At 39.5% G+C, this 24,432-nt stretch overlaps 2 protein-coding genes across 4 annotated transcripts in view; both read left to right on the forward strand.

Moving 5' to 3' along the window:
• LOC127443089 (M-protein, striated muscle-like) overlaps window positions 1-2,230 on the forward strand; it is a 41,328-nt gene extending 39,098 nt beyond the window's left edge. The window contains exon 37 of the mRNA XM_051701586.1: window positions 1,348-2,230. Within this exon, the coding sequence (XP_051557546.1) occupies window positions 1,348-1,608 (261 nt within the window). The 3' untranslated portion in view covers window positions 1,609-2,230. The remainder of the gene's footprint in view (window positions 1-1,347) is intronic.
• A 1,696-nt stretch (window positions 2,231-3,926) lies between these two features.
• lpin2 (lipin 2) overlaps window positions 3,927-24,432 on the forward strand; it is a 59,083-nt gene continuing 38,577 nt past the window's right edge. For 2 of the 3 annotated variants that reach the window (XM_051701598.1, XM_051701600.1), the window contains exons 1-2: window positions 3,927-4,190; window positions 22,874-23,074. In XM_051701598.1, the coding sequence (XP_051557558.1) occupies window positions 22,883-23,074 (192 nt within the window). In that variant the 5' untranslated portion in view covers window positions 3,927-4,190; window positions 22,874-22,882. Of the gene's footprint in view, window positions 4,191-22,539; window positions 22,708-22,873; window positions 23,075-24,432 lie in introns of those variants that run through there. The other variant, XM_051701599.1, reaches the window with a different exon arrangement.

Genomic DNA, 24,432 nt, shown 5'->3' on the forward strand with positions numbered 1-24,432 from the left:
AAGTCTGCTGAATTTAACAAAACTTTAAAATTATGCAATGCATCAAAGTCGACACAGGAGTAGATTCTTTCAATCTTTTAATGACAATCACTAGAGTGGAACAAACAATAAATCTTAACATCAAAACTTAACACAACGTAACACTTCAAGGACTGACAAAGGAATGGGCAAAACTAGAGAATATTTATACAAAAGGAGCTAAATGAGGGAATGGAAGACAGGTGAGGATAATAAGGAACAAATGGAATTGATGAGGGCAGTGAAACATGGGAGATGTAGTCCGGAGGAAAACTTCAAAATAAGAGTCCTTGAAGAACGTGAGGGAGGCGTTCATCAAAAAAAGGTTGAGAACAACTGACTTAAAGGGATAGTTCACCCAAAAATGAAAGTTCTCTCATCATTTACTCACCTTCATGCCATCCCAGATGTGTATGACTTTCTTTCTTATGCTGAACACAAACAAAGATTTTTAGAAAAATATCTGTAGATCTGTAGGTACATACAATGCAAGTTAATGGTGACCAAACCTTTAAAGCTCCAAAAAATCTCATAAAGGCAGCATAAAATAATCCATACAACTTCAGTAGTTAAATATATGTCATCTTTGGGTGAGAAACAGATCAATATTTCAGTCCTGTTTTACCATAAATCTTTACTTTCACTTTCACTAGTGGAGATTTATTGTAAAGAAGGACTTTAATATTGATCTGTTTCTCATGCACACCTATTATATTGGTTATGAAGATATAGATTTAACCTCTGGAGTCATATGGATTACTTTTATGCTGCCTTCATGTGATTTTTGGAGCTTGAAACCTGCGCTCACCATTCACTTGCATTGTATGGACCTACAGAGCTGAGAAATTCTACTAAAAATATTTGTTTGTGTTAAGCAGAAGAAAGAAAGTCATACATATCTGGGATGGCATGAGGGTGAGTAAATGATGAGAGAATTTTCATTTTTGGGTGAACTATCCCTTTAATGGACCCTTTTCACCGACTGATGGCACATTCTGCCTTATTTGGAAAGTCATGGAAATGCAATAGTGGATTCTTTCTTTAGCTGTGTTGGAACTCAAATGGGAATGCAAACAAATAAATAAATATGTGCTGTGGTCTCCCATTTACCGCTATAGAAGTTTACCCTGTAATAGTTTACTTTTCCATTCCAAACCTGGAAATGTGAAAAGGGTCCATATCTAATGCCATTTAGACTCTCAAGTAAATTGATCTTGTTTAAGGATGTTTTGATTATTTTTACAGGAAAAAGACAAAAATACTTGGTGGCTGGACTAATCAGCCAGCTATTGCAACCCTTAATTTCATCTATTCCCATAATTTTTTCAGTCTCTGAACCTCACTGGCAATGTATGGGGTGATCCTGTTCCTGAGGTCAGCTGGATAAAGAATGAGAGACAGCTGATGTGTGATGAGCACTACTCACTGAAGTTTGAGCATGGCAAGTTCGCCAGCATCACCATCGCTGCTGTTACCAGTACCGACTCAGGAAAATATGCCCTGCTGGTGAAGAACAAGTATGGCACAGAGGCAGCAGAGTTTACTGTCAGTGTCTATTTCCCGGAGGACGAAGTGGAGAAGAAAGAGTAAAGAGAGACACAGAGGGAGAGAGGGGTTTAACAAATGACCAGTATATCTTCCAAAGCCTTTTAATTCAAAGTATGCCCACTCACTGTGTAATATAGTTTATATATGGGAAGGCCATACATGTTTGTAATCACAGACACCATGAAAAATATTAGAGCAGGGCTGTGTGCTCTGGGCAATTTAGGCATGGTTTAACTTTAACTTTTTACCTGGTTTTATTGGGGTTTCAAACTACACTTAACCCAGGGTTAAGGACACATTTGACCATAGGTTAAGCAACATTTCACACATGTAATTTTAAAAGCTTGTTATCACTGCTTTTAACCTTGGTTATGAAACCCTTTTTCAGAGTTTTGGTATCAGAGATATACAGTGTGAATTACTAACCAATGGTAAAATGAACAGTCTGAAACATGCAACAAGATAGCACAGGATTATCTTAACCCAGAGTTAGTAATGAGAATGCAGGCAATAATGATCAGTATTAACAACTGAGATGAACATGGTTTGAATTAAAAAGCTTTGAGTGTTGCTTTATTTATAAGCACAAACTGGACATAATAGTGCAAAATTAGCATGTACCTCATCTGTTGTCTCATTTTAATTAAAATTGGTTTGTCATTTCCAGTGTGAATCTACTGCTCCTTGATACAATGTATCATATTATAAAAATGACCTAAAATTCTCATTCAAAGGAAAGTTGGTTAAAGATTACAAAGCCAAAAGTGTGAGTTAGTAAATCTCTTGTCAAACTGAGGTCTGTAGAAGTAAGAGAAACATATCTGCATAATCTCATTTGTTGTTTTATGTTTAATGTTATATGTCTGCTTTTCTGGCTTGATGCATTTTGTGTCTTAATATGTTGTAAACACTACAATGTGGTCATGATAAAGAGTAGGAAGTGTCAGTGGCACTGTTGTAAGGCAGTTTTATTTGCATAGGTACTTCAGATAGCACAGTATCCTTTGGTGACCCTTACAAAAATCAGAAGTTCATGACAAATTTGCCACTGATAATTTTCACATGCAAATGAGCTTTGCGGCCAACTCGCGGCAAATTGTCCATTGCTGCCAAAAGTTTGCCACAGGTTCACCACTGCTGGTGAAGAGCTGCAAACTTCTGGTAAACATTTGTGGCGAATTACAAGCTCATTTGCATGACGAACTGCAAATATGCAAGTTTGCGGCTAGTTTAGATTTTTTGTACTAGTGCCTCTAGCTATTTTTTCAGATGCTTTTGTTGTTTTGTGCATTATTATCGGCTGACACAGATATTAATCTCAAAACCAGTAGACAGTGCTATGCAATAAATTAACCCCTTGCAATGCAGAAAATGTGTCTGACTTGAAAACCTGTCCAGCTTGGATTATAAGGCCCTGTAAAGTGTGAAGATTTTTTTTGATTATTATTTCATAGTATGCTAATCAAATAGCCCATGTAGGCACTAGTAGCTGCTAAATGTACTAAATAGCCCAAAGCAGATATTAGTCTATGTATTTACACCTATTAAACATCCAAAGTGCATACTCGTACTAGTATTCACTCACTGAGCACTTTATTAGGAATATGGGGCCTTGACCAATATACAGTCAGGGGGCCCAGAATACCTTGCTACAGCCCTGTCTGTAGGCCCTACACCTACTTAATCATGCGATTATCAGAATGGGGGAAAATGTTGTTTCAGTGATTTCGACTGTAGCATGATTGTTGTCAACAGACGGGCTGGTTTGAGTATTTCTGTAACTGCTGATCTGAACTGCGATTTTCACGCACAACAGTCTCTGGAGTTTACTCAGAATGGTGCCAAAAAACATCCAGTGAGTGTCAGTTCTATGGACGGAAATGCCTTGTTGATGAGAGAGGTCTGCAGAGAATGGCCAGACTGGTTTGAGCTGACAGAAAGGCTACTGTAACTCAGATAACCACTCTGTACAGTTGTAGTGAGCAGAATAGCATATCTGAATGAAAAACAGGTTGAACCTTGAGGTGGATGGGATATAACAGAAGAAGACCACATCTGGCACTTTATTAGGACCATAGTGTTCCTAATAAAGTGCTCAGTGAGTGTGTATTCTGGGGCTAATTCATCAATTAATATTAATGTGCAACACGGACCAAAGTTCATTCAAGACTACAAAAATAAACTCAGCTGGTTCAATCTGCTATCTAAAGAGTGATTGTGAGTCAACACAACATATTCACAAATACACTTTTGACGAAGGTAATTGTGGTGACCTGGTTAATTCGGTTGTACTTGGGGAAATTCTATACAAGTGGATCACGTGAGGCCTCTTTTAAAAGTGCCTGCTATGTCGCGTCATGGCACGTCACGGCCAGCCGCCGCTGCCTGTCTGACCGGGGCCCGCTGCGGTCGTGCTGTAGAAGTGATCCCCCCCGAAAAACATACTGTTATGATACATAAGAGCACCATAAGGGATCTGGTCGACGCTGAAAGGTGTAAATATTCGGGTTGCGTTTGTACTCTTTAAAAAGTAAATGAATAACGTCGGCGCGAGAGAGCAGCGGACAAGCTAACGGCGGCGATCAAACGTCAAATTTCTGAACAGCAACATCATCCGCTGAAAGGTAAACATTACACTGAACCATTTCTGACTTTACCATTTACGTTAAATATATAAAGTGTGTGTGCATTTTAATGATAGAAACATGTCGATATTTGAGAATATGGTGATGTAAATGTTATTTAAGCCTGTTGGCTAGTCGAGCTAGCCAGTTTCCAGTATGTTGATGCTCTGACAGGAAAATTCCCTGTCACTTCTGTACCAACACAACATGCTAATGTCTCCAGACAAAATGTCGAAAATCGCGTTAAACCCAAACACGAGGTAGGTGTGTTCAAAAATTATATTTAGAGTAAGCTAATGCAACAATATCACACATGTAATGTCACACGCTGTCCTAATATGATGTCGCTTTCAAAGCAAAAGAATGCAACTAAACCACGTGATGTCATTGCACTGGACAACAGTATTTTACTTTTTTTGCATAGTAAGTTTAGTTGTAGATGGGTAAGATTTGAAAAAGAAACCTCTTGTTCAAAATAATTATTTTGCACTAGCCTATTACAAAAGTAGTTCCTCCATCTAACAGTGTGTGATTGTTTGAGGAAAAATAACCTGTTTTGCTGTGATAGATCGTCATCTGCCACAAAAGCAGTGGGTGCTGTTAAACAATGAGCAATGCCAGGCCCGGAGACTATTAAGTGATAAAGAGCTATACTCAAACATGTCTGAACATGCTTAAAACTATGAGAAAATAGCAATTTGATTCTAACTGTTTAGTCGTTATAAACTATTAGATGCCAGTCAGCATGTTAATATCTGTGTAATCATATTATGTTTACATAGCCCTCGGTTATTCAATATGAGTTTTGGCAATATCAATATCTCTCATATGGCTGAGATGTTTCTCTTAAATGGTTAGTGTATGGTACTTACATTTTTTACTACTAAATATCAAAGCATTGAGAGTGAAAACTTTAACCTCCAGGGCATCAAAAGACTTGAGGAACTGCACTGTGATGCATACCTATTTTGACATTTCTGAATTGCACCGAAAGGGAAACACGTGAATGAGTGAGAAAGATGAGATTTTGGCTTGTGTTTGAATCAACACTGCCTGGCCAAAAAAGTTGCATACTCTAATATTTTGTCAGACTGCCTTTAGCTTTGATTACGGCATGCATTCTGCGTGGCATTGTTACGACAAACTTATGCAACGTCACAACTTTTATTTCCGTCCAGAGTTGCATTGATTTTTGGCTGAGATTTGTATTGATAACGGGAGAGTCGAACCACTCCATAAAGTCTTCTCCAGCACATCCCAAAGACTTACAATGGGGTTAAGGTCAGGACTCTGTGGTGGCCAGTTCATGTGTGAAAAGGATTCCTCATGCTCCCTGAAACACTCTTTCACAGTTTGAGCTAGATGAATCTTGGCATTGTCATCCTGGAAAATGCTTGTGCCGTCAGGGAAGAAAAAACCCGTTGATGGGATAACCTGGTCATTCAGTACATTCAGGTAGTCGGCTGACTTCATTTTATTACCGTATAATGTTGCTGAGCCTAGACCTGACCAATTGAATCAACCCCAGATCATAACACTGCCTCAAGAGGCTTGTACAGTGGACACTATGACAGGTGCATCGCTTCATGCGCTTCACTTCTTACCCTGATGCGCCCATCGCTTTGGAATAGGGTAAATTTGGACATTTTTCCATTGCTCCAAAGTCCGAACTTTATGCTCCCTAGCAAATTGAAGTCATTTTTTTCAGATTAGCCTCACTAACAAGTGGCTTTCTTGTGGCCACACAGCTGTTTAGTCTCAATCCTGTAAATTCTTTTCGCATTGTGTGTGTGGAAATGCTCTTTCACTATTAAACATAGCCGGGAGTTCTACTGTTGTGTTTTTTTTATTATGATGTGACTTCAAGCGTTTTATTGATCTCTGATCATGATCATTCAGGATTGTTTCCGACCACATTTCTTCCACGAAGCTGACGGTTCACCACAATACTTCCAGGTTTTAATAAAGTGTTGTTCAGTTCTTAACACAATTCCAGTGATTTCAGCAATCTTCTTAGTTGTTTCTTTGCTTAATGCCAGCCAATAATTTGCCCTTTCTGAAACGCAGTAACATCTTTTCCATGACTATGGGATATGTCTTCTGACATGGTTGTTTAAGAAATGAGAAGCTACACACTGCATCAGTTAGGGTTAAAAGAATTGTTGCCAGCTGAAACATATTAATCACTGCAATAATGATCCAATAATAGGCTCTAAAGTATCTGCTTATTTAAATCCAGGCAGTGTATAACTCCACAGCAGTAGAGAATAAATAACCTCATCCCTAATTTTGCTGCATTGTTTGCTCTTTGTATCTCAACCTGAACTGGATAACCTTTTTCCTCATGTTATGTAAGTTAAAGACTCTGTGCCAGGCCTTTTACCCCACATCTCATTTCCCAGCAAAGTACAAAACTATGATAGTCTACTTAAATTAAGTAGATGGTTGAACTTATCCAGGTTCAATACAATTTAAGCTCAGTCAACAACTTGAAGCTTAAAGTTGATTTCCACAGTAAGTCATTTCTAGGGGTGTGAATCATTGGGTTGAAATCAATTTGATTCAGGATTCAAAGGTTTTTGATTAGATTTACGAATGTTTTTTTTTTTTCCAATTCAATGTAGGGCTTTACTGGTTGTTTAGATCAGTGTTACTATCAGAAATAATTGGTAATTATTTCTTTAGTTATTAATTAATATTTTAATTAATTAATTGAATCTAACTCATTAACCTCATATGGGGCTCCAGTAAATGTAGTGTGCTATGTTTAGGAGCAGGTTTGGTTATTAGCAAGAATTAATAATGATCAAAGATAATTATTAAAATCAATAGAACATTGATGAGAATCAATGTTAGCTTTTTTTAATCCTTTAAATCAGCAATTATCAAAGATAATCACCAATCATTAACATCGATGAAACATTAATTAAAATTAACACTAGCTTATTGATCCTTCAAATTCAACAATCATCAAAGATAATTATCAATTATCAAAAATCAATAGAATATTAATAAGGATTAACATTGACGGGGCACCACCGTGGAATCAGGGACTAATAACCAGATAGTATAACAGTCTCAATATTAGATTGTTTTCTTAGGAAAATCGACATCCGATGAATAGCGATGTTGTTTTTTTTTTTTTTTTTTTTTTCAGAAAAAATGAATGAAGGCTTGAATCCGAGCACTGACATCCCGTCAGCATGACACGGGTGTATGCAAAACAAACCGAAACAATTCTCTTTGTAATGTAACAAAGTTTATTTATGCAGTAATATCAATTAATAATTAATACAGTGCAGTCAATAAACTTCTGACTTACAACTACAAATTAAACAGTGATATGATTAGATATGGAAACCAAAATAATCCTATAACACATAAGGTGTGTGTGAGTGTGTGTGTGTGTGTGTGAGTGAGGAGGGATGTGCACAAAATGTCGGACGTGACTCTCGTGGAGAGTATGTCACGCGAGACTTCCGACCAGAGAATATGGCCGCGAATGTGGGCGGAGAGAAACCAGTCAATGGTGTCTACCAGTTTACCGCGTGTATCTGCTTGTACGATAGCTTAGGGACAAAGCTGAGATTTATCACGAAGCTATCTACTAGCTGTGTGTGTGTGTGTGTGTGTGTGTGTGTGTGTGTGTGTGTGTGTGTGTGGTTAGTACGAGAGAGAGAATTAAGTGATGGCCCCAAAGCCGGTTTCACGATCGTGGGAGAGAAAGCAGCTGTTAGTTTATCACTCAGAGACGCAGTGGACGGCTCGTAAACCGTCCCGTGGTCTTTTGATTCTTTAATGGATAAACTCAGTGTGCCGGTCTCACCCGCGATGGCGGAAATGCACAACAGTCCAATGTGGTTGGATTACAATACGGCAAATCTCATTCATGATAATTAAATACCTTGAGTATTAGCAATGAGCGGACACGGCGGTCCATAAACTGTACAAGCAATAATGTTGATACACAAGAATAACACACTATAATATTCTATCTCTGCCCAGACATAAACCTCTTACTTAAATTGCATGAGGATGCAGGTAGAATGTGTGTTCATCCGTCCTTTAACTCTGACTCGGTTCCTCGAGGCTCGGGTGATGACGGGAGGCCGGCTGTACGGCTGCTGATTCTCGGCGGGCTGGCGGAGAAATCAGCAATGTTGACTTGATTGAAGATGGAAGAGAAATCTTTTATCTCTTCACTTCTGCAGGCAAACGGATGAAGGTGCGGATTGCTCAGCGGTCTCCTTCGGATCCGTTAGTGTTCGGTGGAACACAGAGTAATCTCAACTCGTCCAGCGAGATGGAGATTGTGTGGCCACAGTTTCAAGTCAGACATTACTTCCTTGTGCCACGAGGCTGCACCTGAGAGCAACGATGCTCGCCATGTGTAGACGCAGCTCAAAGTTGCTGGAAGTAAATCCCAGAAGCATTTCAGAGGTATTTCTACTCCTCATGATGTCATGGTTGAGGTGCGTTCTGTCGTGTGCCTCATCCAACAGGAGTTGAGAGTTCGATCCTTTAGTGAGCAAGGCTTCATGGGATTTGTAGTCTGTTTTGGACTCCCTTTTTTTTATTTTTGGCACGGTTTTTATCAGTAAGATTTATGACTTGTTATGTGGGCCCGAGTTAGGTTTTACGACTGTGTTAGGCTTGACTTTGTCTTCTATCTGGATACATGAGGCCCAACAACAATGAAATTTGATTTGATTAATGATTCAATTCTGCTTTTTTTTTTTTTTTTTTTTAAATGCATTTATAGGATTCTAGAAATACTCCCCCTAATGTGTATAAGACAAGAAAAAGACAAAATATTAAGATACACTGTTGAGCAAAAACATTATGACCACCTGCCTAATATGCTGTTTGTCGACTGCGTGCTGCCAAAACAGCGCCGACCTGCTGAGGCATCGACTCTACAAGACCCTTGAAGGTGTCCTGTGGTATCTGGCACCAAGACATTAGCAGCAGATCCTTCAAGTCCTGTAAATTGTGAGGTGGAGTTGCCATGGAAAATAATTTTTGGTCCAGCACATCCCACAGGTACTCAATTGGATTGAGATCTATGGAATTTAGAGGCCAGGGCAACACCTTGAACTCTTCATGTTCCTCAAACCATTCCCGAACAATTATCCTGCTGAAAGAGGCCACTGCCATCAGGGAATACCATTGCCATGAAGGGGTGTACTTGGTCTGTGATGTTTAGGTAGGTGGCACGTTTCAAATTGACATCTACGTGAATGGCAGGACCCAGGGTTTCCCAGCAGATCATTGCCCAAAGCATCACACTCCCTCCACCGGCTTGGCGTCTTCCCATAGTGCATCCTGGTGCCATCACTTCCTCAGGTAAACGCCGTACATGGCCGTCCACATGATGTAAAAGAAAATGGGACTCATTAGACCAGATGACCTTCTTCCACTGCTCCAAGGTCCAGTTCCGACGCTCGTGTTCCCATTGTAGGCGCTTTTGATGGTGGATAGGGGTCATCATGGGCACTCTGAGTGGTCTGCAGCTATGCAGCCCCATACACAGCAGGGTGTGATGCACTGTGTGCTGTGACATTCCTCTGGTAACCATCATTAACATTTTCTGTGACTTGTGCCACAGTAGATTTTCTGACGGTTCGGACCAGGCAGGATAGCCTTCATTGCCCTCATGCATTGAGCTTTGGGAGCCCAACACCCTGTTGCCGGTTTGTGCCTCCTTGGAGCGCTGTCGGTAGGTACTCCCCACTGATGACCGGGAGCACCCCACAAGCCTTGCCATTTCAGAGATGCTCTGACCCAGTCATCTGGCCATAACAATTTGGCTCTTTTCAAAGTCATTCAGGTCTTTAATCCTGCCCATTTCTCTTGCATTCAACACATTGACTACGAGAACTGATTGTTCGCTTACCATCTAATCTACCCAGACCTTGACATGTGGCCTTAAGAGATGATCATCGTTATTCGCTTCACCCGTGAGTGGTCATAATGTATTGGCTCAGCGGTGTGGTTTATTGCACCAAAACAACTTGAAAGAAAACACATTAAATGCATGTACATATAGGTTTCTTGGAATACAACAGCGTGCAAAGTGGCGATTAAATATTTTAGAGCCAAGCATAACTGCAAAAGTATTGCATATTTCAATAAAAATATTTCATGATTTTTAAATAATTTTATTAATTTGCATGACTTTTCCAGGACTGGAAAACACAATTTTAAAATTCCCATGATATTTCCAGGTTTTCCATGACCATGGGAACCCTGAATCATTAAAAAAAATCAAAATATTACAGCATTAAGTTGACATCATATGACTACATTCAGTTTCCTCAAGGCCTCGTATACAAATAAGGAATAGAGAAAAGCAATATCAACTGATGACTTCAATGTAAATGTTTTCTGCATGGCAAGTCCCTAACTAAACAATAATACCAGTAAAATGGCACTATCTATATTATAGAAAATAACTTGAGTTTTACCGCAATGACAGCATGTTATTTCAGTAGTGGCCACGCAAAGGCTGTATCTGAAAATGCAGGCAACTGACTTACTGCCTAATCAATTATTGGCTTAACTGACAGCGTTTTTGAATGAATTGCACTCTCTTAAAGGATTAGTTCACCCCAAAATGAAATTTCAGTAATTGTTTACTCACCCCTGTGTTGTTATAACCCTATATAACCTCAATCACACTGGGCTCTGTTCCCAGGATATCGGCAGGATCAGTGCTGGGGAGCCTTGTGTGTGAACACAAGCCGGTGCTGGGATGCCCGAAAATTTGATCCTGGGATCAGACCCTAGTAACACTGACGTGATCAATCCCGGGATGTGTCTGTGTGAGCTAGTACCGTGAAGTATGTGTGTCATAGTGATTATGTATTTATCATGCGAAGGAGAAAGTTTGTTTGCCGAATAGAGATTCGACAGTTTCATGGTGTACAGCAGTTTAAAAAACATATGGCTGTCATAACCCGTTGCCATTTTTTTTTCAATATACAAGTAAAAAAAAATTACTTCTCCATTTGTAAATATCAGTTAAATAAAAATAGAAAACAGTTGGCTAAATTTACAGTTTCACCAACCTGATGTGACAAAATAAGTTAATTTTTCATTCAGAATGCAGCACACCGAATGTTGGAACTTTATTTTCCCATCACATATGGTGCAGTTGAAGTCCGTGATGTAGGAATACTTTGGGTATTTAAAAATAATAATTATGGTTACCCAGTTTGTAAATTGTGACGATAAAAGTGCCGTCTCATGCAGGAAACACTCCAAACCTGAAGTAGGGGAGAGCTGTGGCTTTGTGTAGGCTATTAATTGTCAAGTGTCGAAATTACTGCTACATTATACATGACAAAGTTAATAAATGACTTTTATTGAAATTTATATTTTAGTTTATCTTCTATTTATTTTAATTAGATCAGATACAGTTGTTGGAGGGGGATTTTACACTGTATGGTCATGTTACAATGTGCTCCGCACCTGTTACAACATGCCCCGTAGGCAGGGCACGTTGTAACATTTCACTTTCCTTTTTCCAGGTAGATGGCAAAAAAAGTACAAGCTGTATTCATAAAACAAGACCACGTATTTGTACCAGACGTGTAAAATTGTGAAAAAATAAAAATACTTGGAACCCCAAGTGCATTTTCACAAACTTAAAACTAAAAAATGTTAGTTTGTGCCCCGCTCTCCCCAACAACCTATTTTTATTATTAATTTTTTTTTGCAAAGATAAATGTAGGCTATGTGAAATATGATAGGTAGGCTAAAGACCCCCTTACATAAGAAACACAACCAGATACAGTACACTTTTACCAGTTTTGAAATGACTTAGTTTTTAGGACTAATTCGCCACAGTGCTTGCAACCTTACGACAGGCCAACTGTTTGTTCATACATTTATTTTCTTAACCCTATAAAGGGCAAGAACATAATACAGAAAATCAATTTATTGCTATTTTCCAACACATTAGGTTCCAAATAATACATTTCTGTTTTTCTCCAAATATCAAATCAAAATCAAATCAAATCACTTTATTGTCACACAGCCATATACACAAGTGCAATGGTGTGTGAAATTCTTGGGTGCAGTTCCGATCAACATAGCAGTCGTGACAGTGATGAGACATACGCCAATCTACAATAAACATCAAATTAACACAACACAATTTAAACATCTGTTATACATAATTACACAACTTAAAACATCAAATTAACACAACACAATTTAAACATCTGTTATACACAATTACACTCAACAATATACAATAATAACATACATTGCACAGTATACAATATGCTGTTTTTGTTTTTTTGTTTTTTGTTTTTTACTATATAGATACTATATAGATACACATTATTCAATAAAAATTAAAATATATATGAAAAAAAGTATATATATAGAATGTACAGTATTGTACTGTATTGACATTCAGGCTGTCGGTTGATAGTCAGTTGTTAAGAGAGACATAATATAATGACAGTAATATAATTTATGACAGTCCGGTGTGAGATAAAAGAGTAATAAAGTGCAGGGATGATGTATTTTGATCGTGGGAGATCAAGAGTTCAGAAGTCTGATTGCTTGGGGGAAGAAGCTATCATGGAGTCGGCTGGTGCGGGTCCTGATGCTGCGATACCGCCTACCTGATGGTAGCAGTGAGAACAGCCCATGGCTCGGGTGGCTGGAGTCTCTGATGATCCTCCGAGCTTTTTTCACACACCGCCTTGTATATATTTCCTGGAGGGAGGGAAGCTCACCTCCGATGATGTGTTTGGCAGTTCGCACCACCCTTTGCAGTGCTTTGCGGTTGTGGGCAGTGCTATTGCCGTACCAGGCGGAGATACAGCCAGTCAGGATGCTCTCCACAGTGCAGGTGTAGAACCGTGTGAGGATGTGGCGGTTCATTCCAAACTTCCTCAGCCGTCTCAGGAAGAAAAGGCGCTGATGAGCCTTCTTCACAACGACTTCAGTGTGGACGGACCATGTGAGTTCCTCAGTGATGTGGACACCCAGGAACTTGAAGCTGCTGACTCTCTCCACTGGTGCTCCATTGATGGTGATTGGACTGTGTTCTCTGTCTTTTCTCCTGAAGTCCACCACAAGCTCCTTTGTCTTACTGACGTTGAGGGAGAGGTTGTGCTCCTGACACCAGTGTGTCAGAGTGTGCACCTCCTCTCTGTAGGCTGTTTCATCATTGTCAGTGATCAGACCTACCACCGTCGTGTCATCAGCAAACTTAATGATGGCATTGGAGTTATGTGTTGCCACACAGTCATGTGTGTACAGGGAATACAGTAGTGGGCTGAGAACACAGCCCTGCGGGGCTCCAGTGTTGAGGGTCAGTGATGAGGAGATGTTGCTGCCTATTCTAACCACCTGGCGTCTGCTTGACAGGAAGTCCAGGATCCAGCTGCACAGCGAGCTGTTTAAGCCCAGAGCCCGGAGTTTCTCATCTAGCTTGGAGGGCACTATGGTGTTGAATGCTGAGCTGTAGTCTACAAACAGCATTCTCACATAAGTGTTCTTTTTTTCCAGGTGGGAGAGAGCAGTGTGTATTGTAGATGCAATGGCATCATCAGTGGAGCGGTTGTTACGGTAAGCAAACTGCAGCGGGTCAAGATTGAGTGGTAATACAGAGCAGATGTATTCTCTGATTAGTCTCTCAAAACATTTGCTGATGATGGGGGTCAGAGCAACAGGACGCCAGTCATTTAAACAAGTTATTTTCGATTGTTTTGGAACAGGCACAATGGTGGATGTTTTAAAGCATGTGGGGACTACAGACAAAGAGAGGGAAAGGTTGAAAATGTCCGTAAAAACACCAGCCAGCTGGTTCGCGCACGCTCTGATGACGCGGCCCGGAATGCCGTCTGGACCCGCGGCTTTGCGGATATTCACCCGTCGGAAGGATCGGGTTACATCCGCTACAGAGACGGAGAGTGAACTAACCTCTGTAGCTTCGGCCGTGAGAGCTCTCTCCGCGAGGGCGGTGTTATTTCCCTCGAAACGAGCATAAAAAGTATTTAGCTCATCCGGTAGAGAGGCAGCGGTGTTCATGGCGTAGTTTTTATTCCCTTTAAAGTCCGTGATGATGTTAATTCCCTGCCACATGCTTCTAGAGTTGGTGGTGTTAAACTGTCCTTCAATCTTACTCCTGTACTGGCGTTTTGCTGTTTTGATAGTTTTTCGGAGGGCATAACTGGCTTGTTTATGCTCCTCCGCGTTCCCGGAATTAAAAGCGGAGGTCCGCACATTAAGTGCTGCGCGAACATCGCTGTTGATCCACGGCTTCTGATTCGGATAGATTCGCACAGTTCTGGTCGGAATCACTTCCTCTACACACGTTCTGATGAAGCACATTACGCTATCAGCGTAAAGCACGATGTCGTCATCAGAGGCGGACCGGAACATCTCCCAGTCCGTGCGATCAAAACAGTCTTGTAGCGTAGAGTCTGATTGGTCCGACCAGCACTGGATCGTTCTGAGGGTGGGTGCTTCCTGTTTCAGTTTCTGCCTGTAAGCGGGCAGAAGCAGAATGGAAGAGTGGTCCGATTTGCCAAATGGTGGGCGGGGGAGGGATTTGTAGCCATCCCGGAACGGAGAGTAGCAATGGTCCAAAACCCGGTCCCCTCGTGTGTTGAAACTAATGTGCTGGTGATATTTTGGTGCGACTGATTTTAAACTGGCTTTATTAAAGTCCCCGGTCACAATGAACGCGGCCTCAGGGTGCGCGGTTTCCTGCTCACTTATACTCCCATACAGTTCCTTGAGTGCCCGGTCTGTGTCGGCTTGTGGGGGGATGTACACAGCAGTGATAATGACCGCTGAGAATTCCCTCGGTAGCCAGAATGGTCGACACAGAAGCATAAGAAATTCCAGATCAGGAGAACAGAAAGACTTGATAGAATGTATGTTCCTCTGATCACACCAGGATTTGTTGATCATAAAACATACACCACCTCCTCTAGTTTTACCTGAGAGGTCTTTCACTCTGTCCGCTCGGAGCATGGAGAACCCCGCGGGTTCAATGGCTGAGTCTGGAATCTCCGCAGACATCCAAGTTTCCGTAAGGCAGATAACGCAGCAGTCCCTCGTCTCTCGTTGGAAAGAGATCCGCGCTTTCAGCTCGCAGAGCTTGTTATCCAGAGACTGAACATTTGCCAGTAGAATAGTGGGTAGCGGGGGTCGATTTGCGCGGCGTCTTACTCTGATGAGAACGCCGGCTCTGTTTCCCCTTTTCCTCCTGCGTTTCCACGGCCGTGCTGCCCAGACAAAGGGCTCCGCTTGCGTGTTTGTAAACAGCGGGTCGGCATTGAGGAACGTGAAGTCCGGTTTACGGTGTGAGATCGCTGAGCCAATGTCAAAGTGTTTGTCTGTCGTAGACAATAAGGCAGGCAACATCCAAGACAAAAAACATAAGAATTGTAAACAAAACAAACAAACCATTGCTAAGTTGTGTCGGAGCTCGCAACGCAGCAGCCATACTCGGCGCCATCTTGAGTCCAAAAATATAGCTTTTACTTTCAATTTTACAGCTTGTAGAAATCTTAGTCGAAAAGATGACATTAGCCTTGATGCTTCTCAATGTTTAATCGCAGTGCAGTGCATACAATGTGAATATTACTAATACGTTTTATTTGTAAAGTTTAAAAAGTGCTTAAGTCATATAGAAAAAAATGGCAGTGCTAGTCCAAAAAGGAAAAAGAAAAATGCCAGATAAATGGCAAATGAATAGCCTAAGCCTTTTTGATTGTAATAAATGCTAATGTCTGAAGAAAAAAAAAAAAAGTATAGTTTTACCTTGTCGGTGTAGTTAGTTTTGTTTATTTTTAGGCTGTTTAGAACCAAACTAAATTACAAACGTGATCACTGAATTGAATGCACAACTAAACTGTTGCAGCGCAGTATCATTGAAAATTATTTGGTTTTTTAAATAGAATTTTTCAATAATATTGCAATGCAGGGCGTCTGGGTAGCTCAGTGGTAAAATACGTTGGCTACCACCCCTGGAGTTCGCTAGCTCGCTAGTTCGAATCCCAGGGCGTGCTGAGTGACTCCAACCAGGTCTCCTAAGCAACCAAATTGGCCGGTTGCTAGGGATGATAGAGTCACATGGGGTAAACTCCTCGTGGTCGCTATAATGTGGTTCGTTCTCGGTGGGGTGTGTGGAGAGTTGAGCATGGTTGGATGGTGTGAAGCCTCCACATGCGCTATGTCTCCTTGGCAACGCAGTTAACAAGCCACGTGATAAGATGCGCGGGTTGATGGTCTCAGACGCAGAGGCAACTGGGATTCGTCCTCTGCCACCCAGATTGAGGCGAATCACTAAAAGCACATTGGGAATTGGGAGAAAAAGGGGAAAAATCCCAAAAAGAATAATATTGCAATGCACCACCGTGAATATTTTTTTTTTTATTTTGACAGTTAGCACTTTCACTTTCAATTTTTATTGTCCTTGGGAGGCATTTCAGTTGGCAGACAGCAGCCAATAACACACAAACAATTAACATCAAACAAAACAAAAATGAACTTCTAAGCTATTTATAAAAGTAGGCCTAAATGCCGGAATATAATCAATAAAATTGTCTATCATGCAAATGTCCCTACCAGGGAGCTACTCGCCATTCAAAATTCTCAGTGATGTCATACAATGTGCAGTTTATGGTGACTACCTCTTCAAGCTTCAAATGAATGCAAAAGTATAATTCAGAAGTCTATTAAATTATTCCATGAGTCTCATTATTGTTATGAGCATACAATAAGGTTAGGTGAGAAACAAACCGAATGTATTATTTAGTGAAAATGTTCACTGACCATTTATCTCCTATGCGTGTTCATGATAGGTCACGAGCAACGGTTTACGTATCCCCTTTGTGACAGTGGGGCTTCAAGCGAAAAATTGTTTATCTAAAAACAAGTCGAAATTATATTTTGTGGTAATCAACTTGTTTTGAACTCGGAACATTTCTTTAAGAGTTAACTACCATTTAGCAAATGCTTCATTGAGAATTAATTTCAATACACAATTTGACTTCCTTGGCTGGCAGGCTAAAAAGTTAATTTCAGACCCTGCTAAGGAGACTGCTGATATCAAGATTCATAGTGCTAAAGGAGTTTTATATTTTGGTCTGTTCTCCGCCAAAATTGATTGAATCTCTTCAGAAGACATTGATTAAACCACTGGAGTCATATGGATTACTTTTATGCTGCCTTTGTCCTTTTTGGAGCTTGAAAGATTGGTCAGCATTCAGTTGCATTGTATGGACAAACAGACATCATATTTCCATTAAAATATTTTTGTGTTCCGTGGAAGAAAGTCATAAGAGTTTGAGACTACATAAGGGTAATTGATGAGAGAATTATCATTTTTGGGTAAATTATTCCTTTAAGAAAACCCTTACTGTAGTTATAATTGTAAGGGTATTGTCACTAAGAGTTTTCTTAACTTAAGGGGTTTCTTGCAACCGTCACCTGATGCTTATCCATTGGGCTATCATCTCCCAGTAGTCTGAAGTTCAATGTTGCTTTTGCATGTTTGTTTATGAGAAGCTTTATAATTACGCTTTGTTTCGTTATTGCGGTCTTGCTAATCTATAACTGTTAGTTTCATTTTTGATACTACCAATTATGACTATGCAATAGCAGTGCAGCCTGAAAGGTCAACAACCCTTCTTGGTCTGCTGTCTTGGCAAATAACAGACATTGTGTGCTACACCTGATATTTTCATTATGCACAGTAGGGCAGATGAACTGATAACAAATACCTGACAAATACACATGTTCCCTGTAATTAGAGGTGTTCCCAGTGAAACCACAGGTACGCAGACCAATTTGCTCCTCCTCTAGGTCTTGTTTGCCAGCTAAATAAGGCAGGTGAGTCAAGAAAAAAAAAAACTTTGAACACCTTAAGTTAGTGTGCTTTATTTGACTTAAATTGTAAAATTAGAGAGAGACAGTCCAGACTTGGCTAAAGTGGGTATATTTTTAATCTCATACCTCTGTAGAACCACAAGACCTTCTGGGTTGAATGATTAACTAAAGTATGCTGAATGTTTCTCAGAATCAGCATGGTGGATGTTCTCCTCATGTGATTGTGCATTGGGGTGAAATACAACTACCGTATTTCTCTAGCCCCCCTTTTCAAGGCTCTTATCAGCAGTCAGCCCCACTGGCCCCCTCGCAGGAAACATTTCTTATCAGTTGCAGAACCGCTGACCCCAGACTCTTGCCTCATTGGCTAGAGAGGTTCTTATACCTAATTGGTTGATTTGTTAGGCCTTCTCTCGGACTACATGATTTGATGAAACCAAAATACAGCCCCACTTATGCAAGTGTATCTTGTAAAGTCAGACAGGTTACAGCAGTTTATACAGTATTTACATCCCAGAAGGGATCTATTTCACACGTCTAGTTAAATGGAGCTTTTATTTTGTTTTGGCAGATGTTTTGATGACTTCTCACCTCCGGAAAAGCTGTTTGCTGTATGGGCTAATGTGCTTGTTAAATTGCTAATGGCTATGATTTAATTATATAAATATATACTCTGCATGTGCTGTGCTTCACAGTGAATAAAATGCTCTGCTCTTTGTCATTAATACACGCACAGAGCACACGTGATCGGTAGCGGATTTAGGCATGGGTGACATGTAGTTGCCCAGGGCAGCATCTTGCGGGGACCCCCAGACACAGACCCCCCCACCCCCCGTCAACAACTTTGGGGGCGTGTTGAAGCGTGTTTCACCAAAGGCACCATACAACCTAGTGCATTTTACAGTTAAAGCCACTAAATTCGAATACTTGCAAATAAGCCAATAAAATGTTGGAATTAAATGTTCAGGCTAGGTCTTCAACTACTGTGTTTTATAGAGACACACAGGCCAATAAAAGCAATCATTTCCTGTCAATCAAAAAGAGGGTAAAAGTGCATTGTGTAAAAAAAAATAAAAAAAAATCATGCTGTGTGTGAAAGAAAATGTCTCTATGTTTAATTACTTTGAATTGGATGACAATGAAAGCAGTGTTGCAATTTGTAAGCTTTGCACTGACAGAATTTCACAAGGTGGAACTACCAGTCACATTTTTTTTATGCTGCCTTTTCACTGCATCCGACAGACAATAGAGCGGAAGTCATTCATTTCCAATGGAGTCGCACGGGTGCTGCGTGGGTTTGCGACCATTTCCGGATGAACATTTTTGGATCCGATTTGGATTTCGGCTGCGTTGAAATATTTCAACTTGTATGAATAGGCTGTATGCGAACGTCCAACCGGATGTGATGTATTCATTCAAAACTATCTGCACAAAGTGAGATATATAAAGTTTTTTGACCTAAACTTTATTCTAAATGCCTGCTACTTTTGTATTTTGGACAGTTATGAATGTAGAAGTCAGAAATTGTTAACGTTGCAAATAGACCACAAAGCTTTTTTAATTGCAGTAAATGTGTGATTAAATGTGTACATGTCATTTATTTCTGCACATGCACAGCCAACATATTTAAAATCACATCTATGAATTTCTACCTCCTATTTGCTGAATTATGGTGGATGCTATTAATTATCATAATAACTATTTAAAAAAAAAGGGTTCATAATAAATAATACTATTAATAATATTTAATGAATAAATATTAATCAATTTCTCAACAAAATCAGACACAATGTCATTCTGAGGTAAATTGTTGGTAGCTTCTCCCTCAATGAGCCCGTTTACATGCACACTAATACGCTGATTACTCTCTATAATCGGCTCATTTAAAAAAATCTGACAAGGCAAGAAATATGTGTTTACATGACCTTCGAAATAATCGCCTTATTTTCTACTTTTGACGTCAAACCGTGGAGAGGCATGTGCTCAACACGTGCGCACATTGGATGAGCCAGTAAGGACACCAGGTAAGGCGTTTACATGGCATGCAAAATCGGCGTAATGGGCAAAAATCTTCCTGTGGTGATCAGGTTATTCATAAGCAGTTTATGGTCTTTACGGCGATAAAGAACACAGTATTTTACATGACTGGACACGTTGTCGGCGTATTAAGCATAACCGGTGTAAGAACGTACATGTAAACATGCTCAATGAATAAAATGTTGCAAGCAAATTGACATTTCATCACGACTGCAACTAGATGCGGAAACATGACCGTTGAATGGGAATGTTGGAGACCGTGAAAAGGCGGCTTTACACTACTAGTTGAATTACTCACCTACAGCTTGTCACCGCAAGGAATATGAGCTTGTTAAAGCCAAAGTGGAAGCTGCTTTAGCTAGAAAGGGACAAGCCTCTTCATTCAGAATTCAGTTAATGTAAGTTAAGAACATAAAATGCAATTTAATGTGAGCATATGAGACTATTCAGAAAAAAGTTAAAAATGTGTGTTTTGTTTTGTGCTTTGTTCATAACTGAGACCAGTTAATTTAAAACGTGTATAGACATAGAGAATAAAGTAATTATTTCAATGTCTTTTGAAGTTGTGTAATGAATTAAAAGGAATTAAAAGTGAAAGTCATTAACAGTATTGAATAGGATTAGCCAGATCTTTATTTGCTTGATGATTACAGAAACAACCTTCAAATAAACTATTTAAAAAGATGGGGATTGCCTAATTCTGCCGTTGCAATGTGAAAAACACAACAGACACTGCTGCCTTGCAATCTTGTTACACGAACAATGATCAATATCCCATTAATTATTCCATTAGAATAAACATACATTTGCAAAGTTAACAAAAATCAGTTTTTTGCTTTGTCATTATGGGGTTTGGAGTGTAGATTGATGTGAAAATGGAAATAATTTAAAGCATTTTAGCATAAGGCTGCAACATAAAATGAAGGGGTCTGAATACTTTCTGAATGCACTGTATCTTGTCTCTCTCCTCTTTTCTAATCATGCGCGTCACACGTGAAACCAGGCTTTAGCCAAGTGCCGTACATGAGACAAATATCATTACATTTGCTTCGGCGACCTGAAATTTAGCTTTGGTGGCCGCCAAAAAATTTTCAATGTAGGAAAAACCCTCACTGTTAAAGTGATAAAGCATCCATATCCATCAGTATTTTTAAAATTCACTAAAAGCTGAAGAATTTTCAGTTACCATAGGCTCTAATGCAATATGCAAGTAGCGTTTTCCTTTTTTGTGGGTAATTTTGATCGGATCTCTATCCAATCACAGTGGAGACACATTTGATCTGAAGGTGTAAATGCAATCCAGCTAAAGAATATCCAGATATGAAATTCATGTTAATGCAAGGTGTAAATGGAGCCTTGGAGTGTATGTTCAAGAGTGTACTCTGTTGTCCGAGCCGTGGTGCAGTGGGCTGTGCTGCGGTGCTCTGGAATTCAGAGCTGTTTACTCATGGGGACCCAGGTTTGAGCTGGACCTGGGTCATATCCAGAACCAAAGAGTGTCCTTGTTACCATTCTTAAATTATACTCTTAAGAGCACTAGTGTTATTTACTCATATGCTGTACTCGACTGTGTGCACATCCCTTTTAAACCTTTTACCGTTGTAAAGGCTGCAACTGCATGTGTGCAGAAGTCTCTGCTTTCTCTTTGATAATGGTGAATGGTTAATAGAAAATGTTTCATGTAAATGGCTTTTTTTTTTTTTAATTTATTTTTTATGCTAGAGAAAAAGTAGGTTAGTTAAAAGTGGGTGCAAAATCTGTTAAAGACCTTGTTGGGTGCCCCTGTGGTTTGAGAGAGTGCTCTACTTTAGTTATTTGCTCATAATTCCCACCCCCACCCCGCCTATTTTCATGTTGATCGACCTCATGAAGACCAAAATGAGCCCTCATGCTTTGTTTTGTTAAATCAGAGTTACTCATTGTCATTAGCATGATAAAACATTCCAAAAATAAAATTTCTGTGAATTTACACAATCTGCACTGGGGATTAAATTAGCATGTCGCCTCATACCCATGGCATTGACCTTAAATCTAGACAGGATGTTTTTTGAACAATTTGCTGTCATCTATCATAGATAAACATGCCATCTGTCAGTGTCCTCACAGTTCAGAGGGTTAGAACCTCCTCATCCCTCTATTTCCTCCAAACACTCAACACTATTTGTGGTCTTTTTATCCTCGTAAAACAGGTTCTGGAAGAATGCCAATGATGCAGAAGAATTATGCATTGATCTTTACATTTAAAATATATCAGGAAACAGAATGTTTCCTTAGCTCCTCCTGTGCCCTTGGACACTGTATTCATTTTGCTCACTGTTTGTTTTGCTCGTTGTTTTAACTGTGGTGTTGGAGGACATTCAGACCACCACTTGGCAACAGCATTCGGCTTGTCTGCAGGTCTGCTGATAACTGCCTTGAAAAGGCTGGCGGCCAACAAGAACTACAGTTTCATTTTTACCATGAGTAGAGGGGGGTCACATTTGTGATGTTCCTGACATTTACAAGCACAATACAGTTCAGTACCAAGGAGTGTTGGGACTCCTGCTTGAGTAGCTCATAATTTCCCTGTAGAAGCTAATTAGAAAAACTTTTGCTGTGGATCTGAGCTCATTTGGTAAGGACACAGATTGTCACAAACAAATGAAATTATAGCAATTATGGACATGTAGATTTTACAGTCACATAAATATAAAGATTATTCCTAGTTTGCTGCATTTGTTGTCTCTGACAGTTAAATGTTCGTGTGACACTAACGTTTCACTTTCTATTTCTCTGTTTAGACTGACACCATGAATTACGTGGGGCAGTTGGCAGGTCAGGTGCTGGTGACGATGAGGGAGCTGTATAAGGGCATTAACCAAGCCACACTCTCTGGCTGCATTGATGTAGTGGTAGTCCGGCAGAAGGATGGGACCTACCAGTGCTCCCCTTTCCACGTGCGGTTTGGCAAACTTGGTGTGCTACGCTCTAAAGAGAAAGTGGTGAGTGCTAAAGTGAAAGTAGAAATATGTTTAAGAAAACATGCAGTTAAATTGTGTCCAGATGCAAATAGATTGAATAAAGTTGCTGTGCATTTTTCAAGCAGCTGAGGTTCTGAAAAGTTTTAAAAAGCCAGAATAAAGAAAAAAATAAAGACATTGTCAATGTTATTGATCTGAGCTTTGGAACATATTTGCTTTTTTGCTTTCTGGCCTGGAATCCATGACAGCATTAATCCTTCTTAAATGGGTCAATGAAAGAACAAACACAATTGTGATGAAAGAAGCCCAGCTTTAATGAAATTTACCAAAAAATTCCATCCTTTCTTTATTGGAACACAAAAGGAGAAATTTTGAAGAATGTACTGGTTGCTCTTTTCCATGCAGTTTCAATGAATGAGAACTGGTGCTTTCAGGCTTTAAAAAGACACAAAACACTATGAAGTGATCATTAATGTAGTCCATACAACTTGTGTGCTATATTCCAGCGTTGCCAGAAGTGCGCGTTGGCATTCATAATGAACTACTTTGAGGCAACAGTGGCTGAACAGATACATACGTAGAGGAACATCTATGATCCGTTCATGCTATAAAAGTATTATATAATACAAGTAATAATGGTAATAAATAAAAAACGTGGGTTTCAAACAACAAGATCTTTAATCTTTTAAATTAGATAAACATTTTAACAAATCATTTTGCTTTGTTTTTACATAGATTTACTATCTAAGGATAACTTTGTAGTTCTATCAGAAATACATTGAAATTAGGTTTATTTTCTGACCATATCATCTTATGGATAAAGAATCTTACATAAATAGAAATAGAAGTTTGTTGCTTTTTATTACAAAGGTTCTTAAGACTTTGCCAAAAAAAAAAAACATTAAGGGCACAAAAAACTAACACAGGTGAAAATTAAGTAAATTAGCCTTATTCAGGAAACATGAGCAAAACATTTGTGCGCAAATCGTTAGTAAAACAATTATTGTGGAAATTGTCCCATTCATTTCAACAATTTACAAGCACGCATTTACACGTTTGCTCATGTTTCATGAATATTGCCCAATGTGTTTGCTCAGTCTTTACACTGCATGTTATCATTTCTATAAGAGTTTATATGAATGTAAGTATTTCAATGTAAATTTTATAAGCATAAAATATAGGAACGGTGCCTTCAGTGCCTTGAGTATTGCACTTTAGATTTAAATTCTTTTGTATAGTTTGTTTGGGAAAACTTAAGAATAAAAAGGTCAAGAAATATAAGGATTTATAAGTGTTTTGAGGCATAAAAACAAGTATTTGTCTAGTGCCTTTAATTGAATACTGAATAAAAACAACTAGATTGAAGGTTGACGTAGTCA

This window comes from Myxocyprinus asiaticus, chromosome 6 (assembly GCF_019703515.2).
Source record: "Myxocyprinus asiaticus isolate MX2 ecotype Aquarium Trade chromosome 6, UBuf_Myxa_2, whole genome shotgun sequence".
Classification (NCBI taxonomy): Eukaryota; Metazoa; Chordata; class Actinopteri; order Cypriniformes; family Catostomidae; genus Myxocyprinus; species Myxocyprinus asiaticus.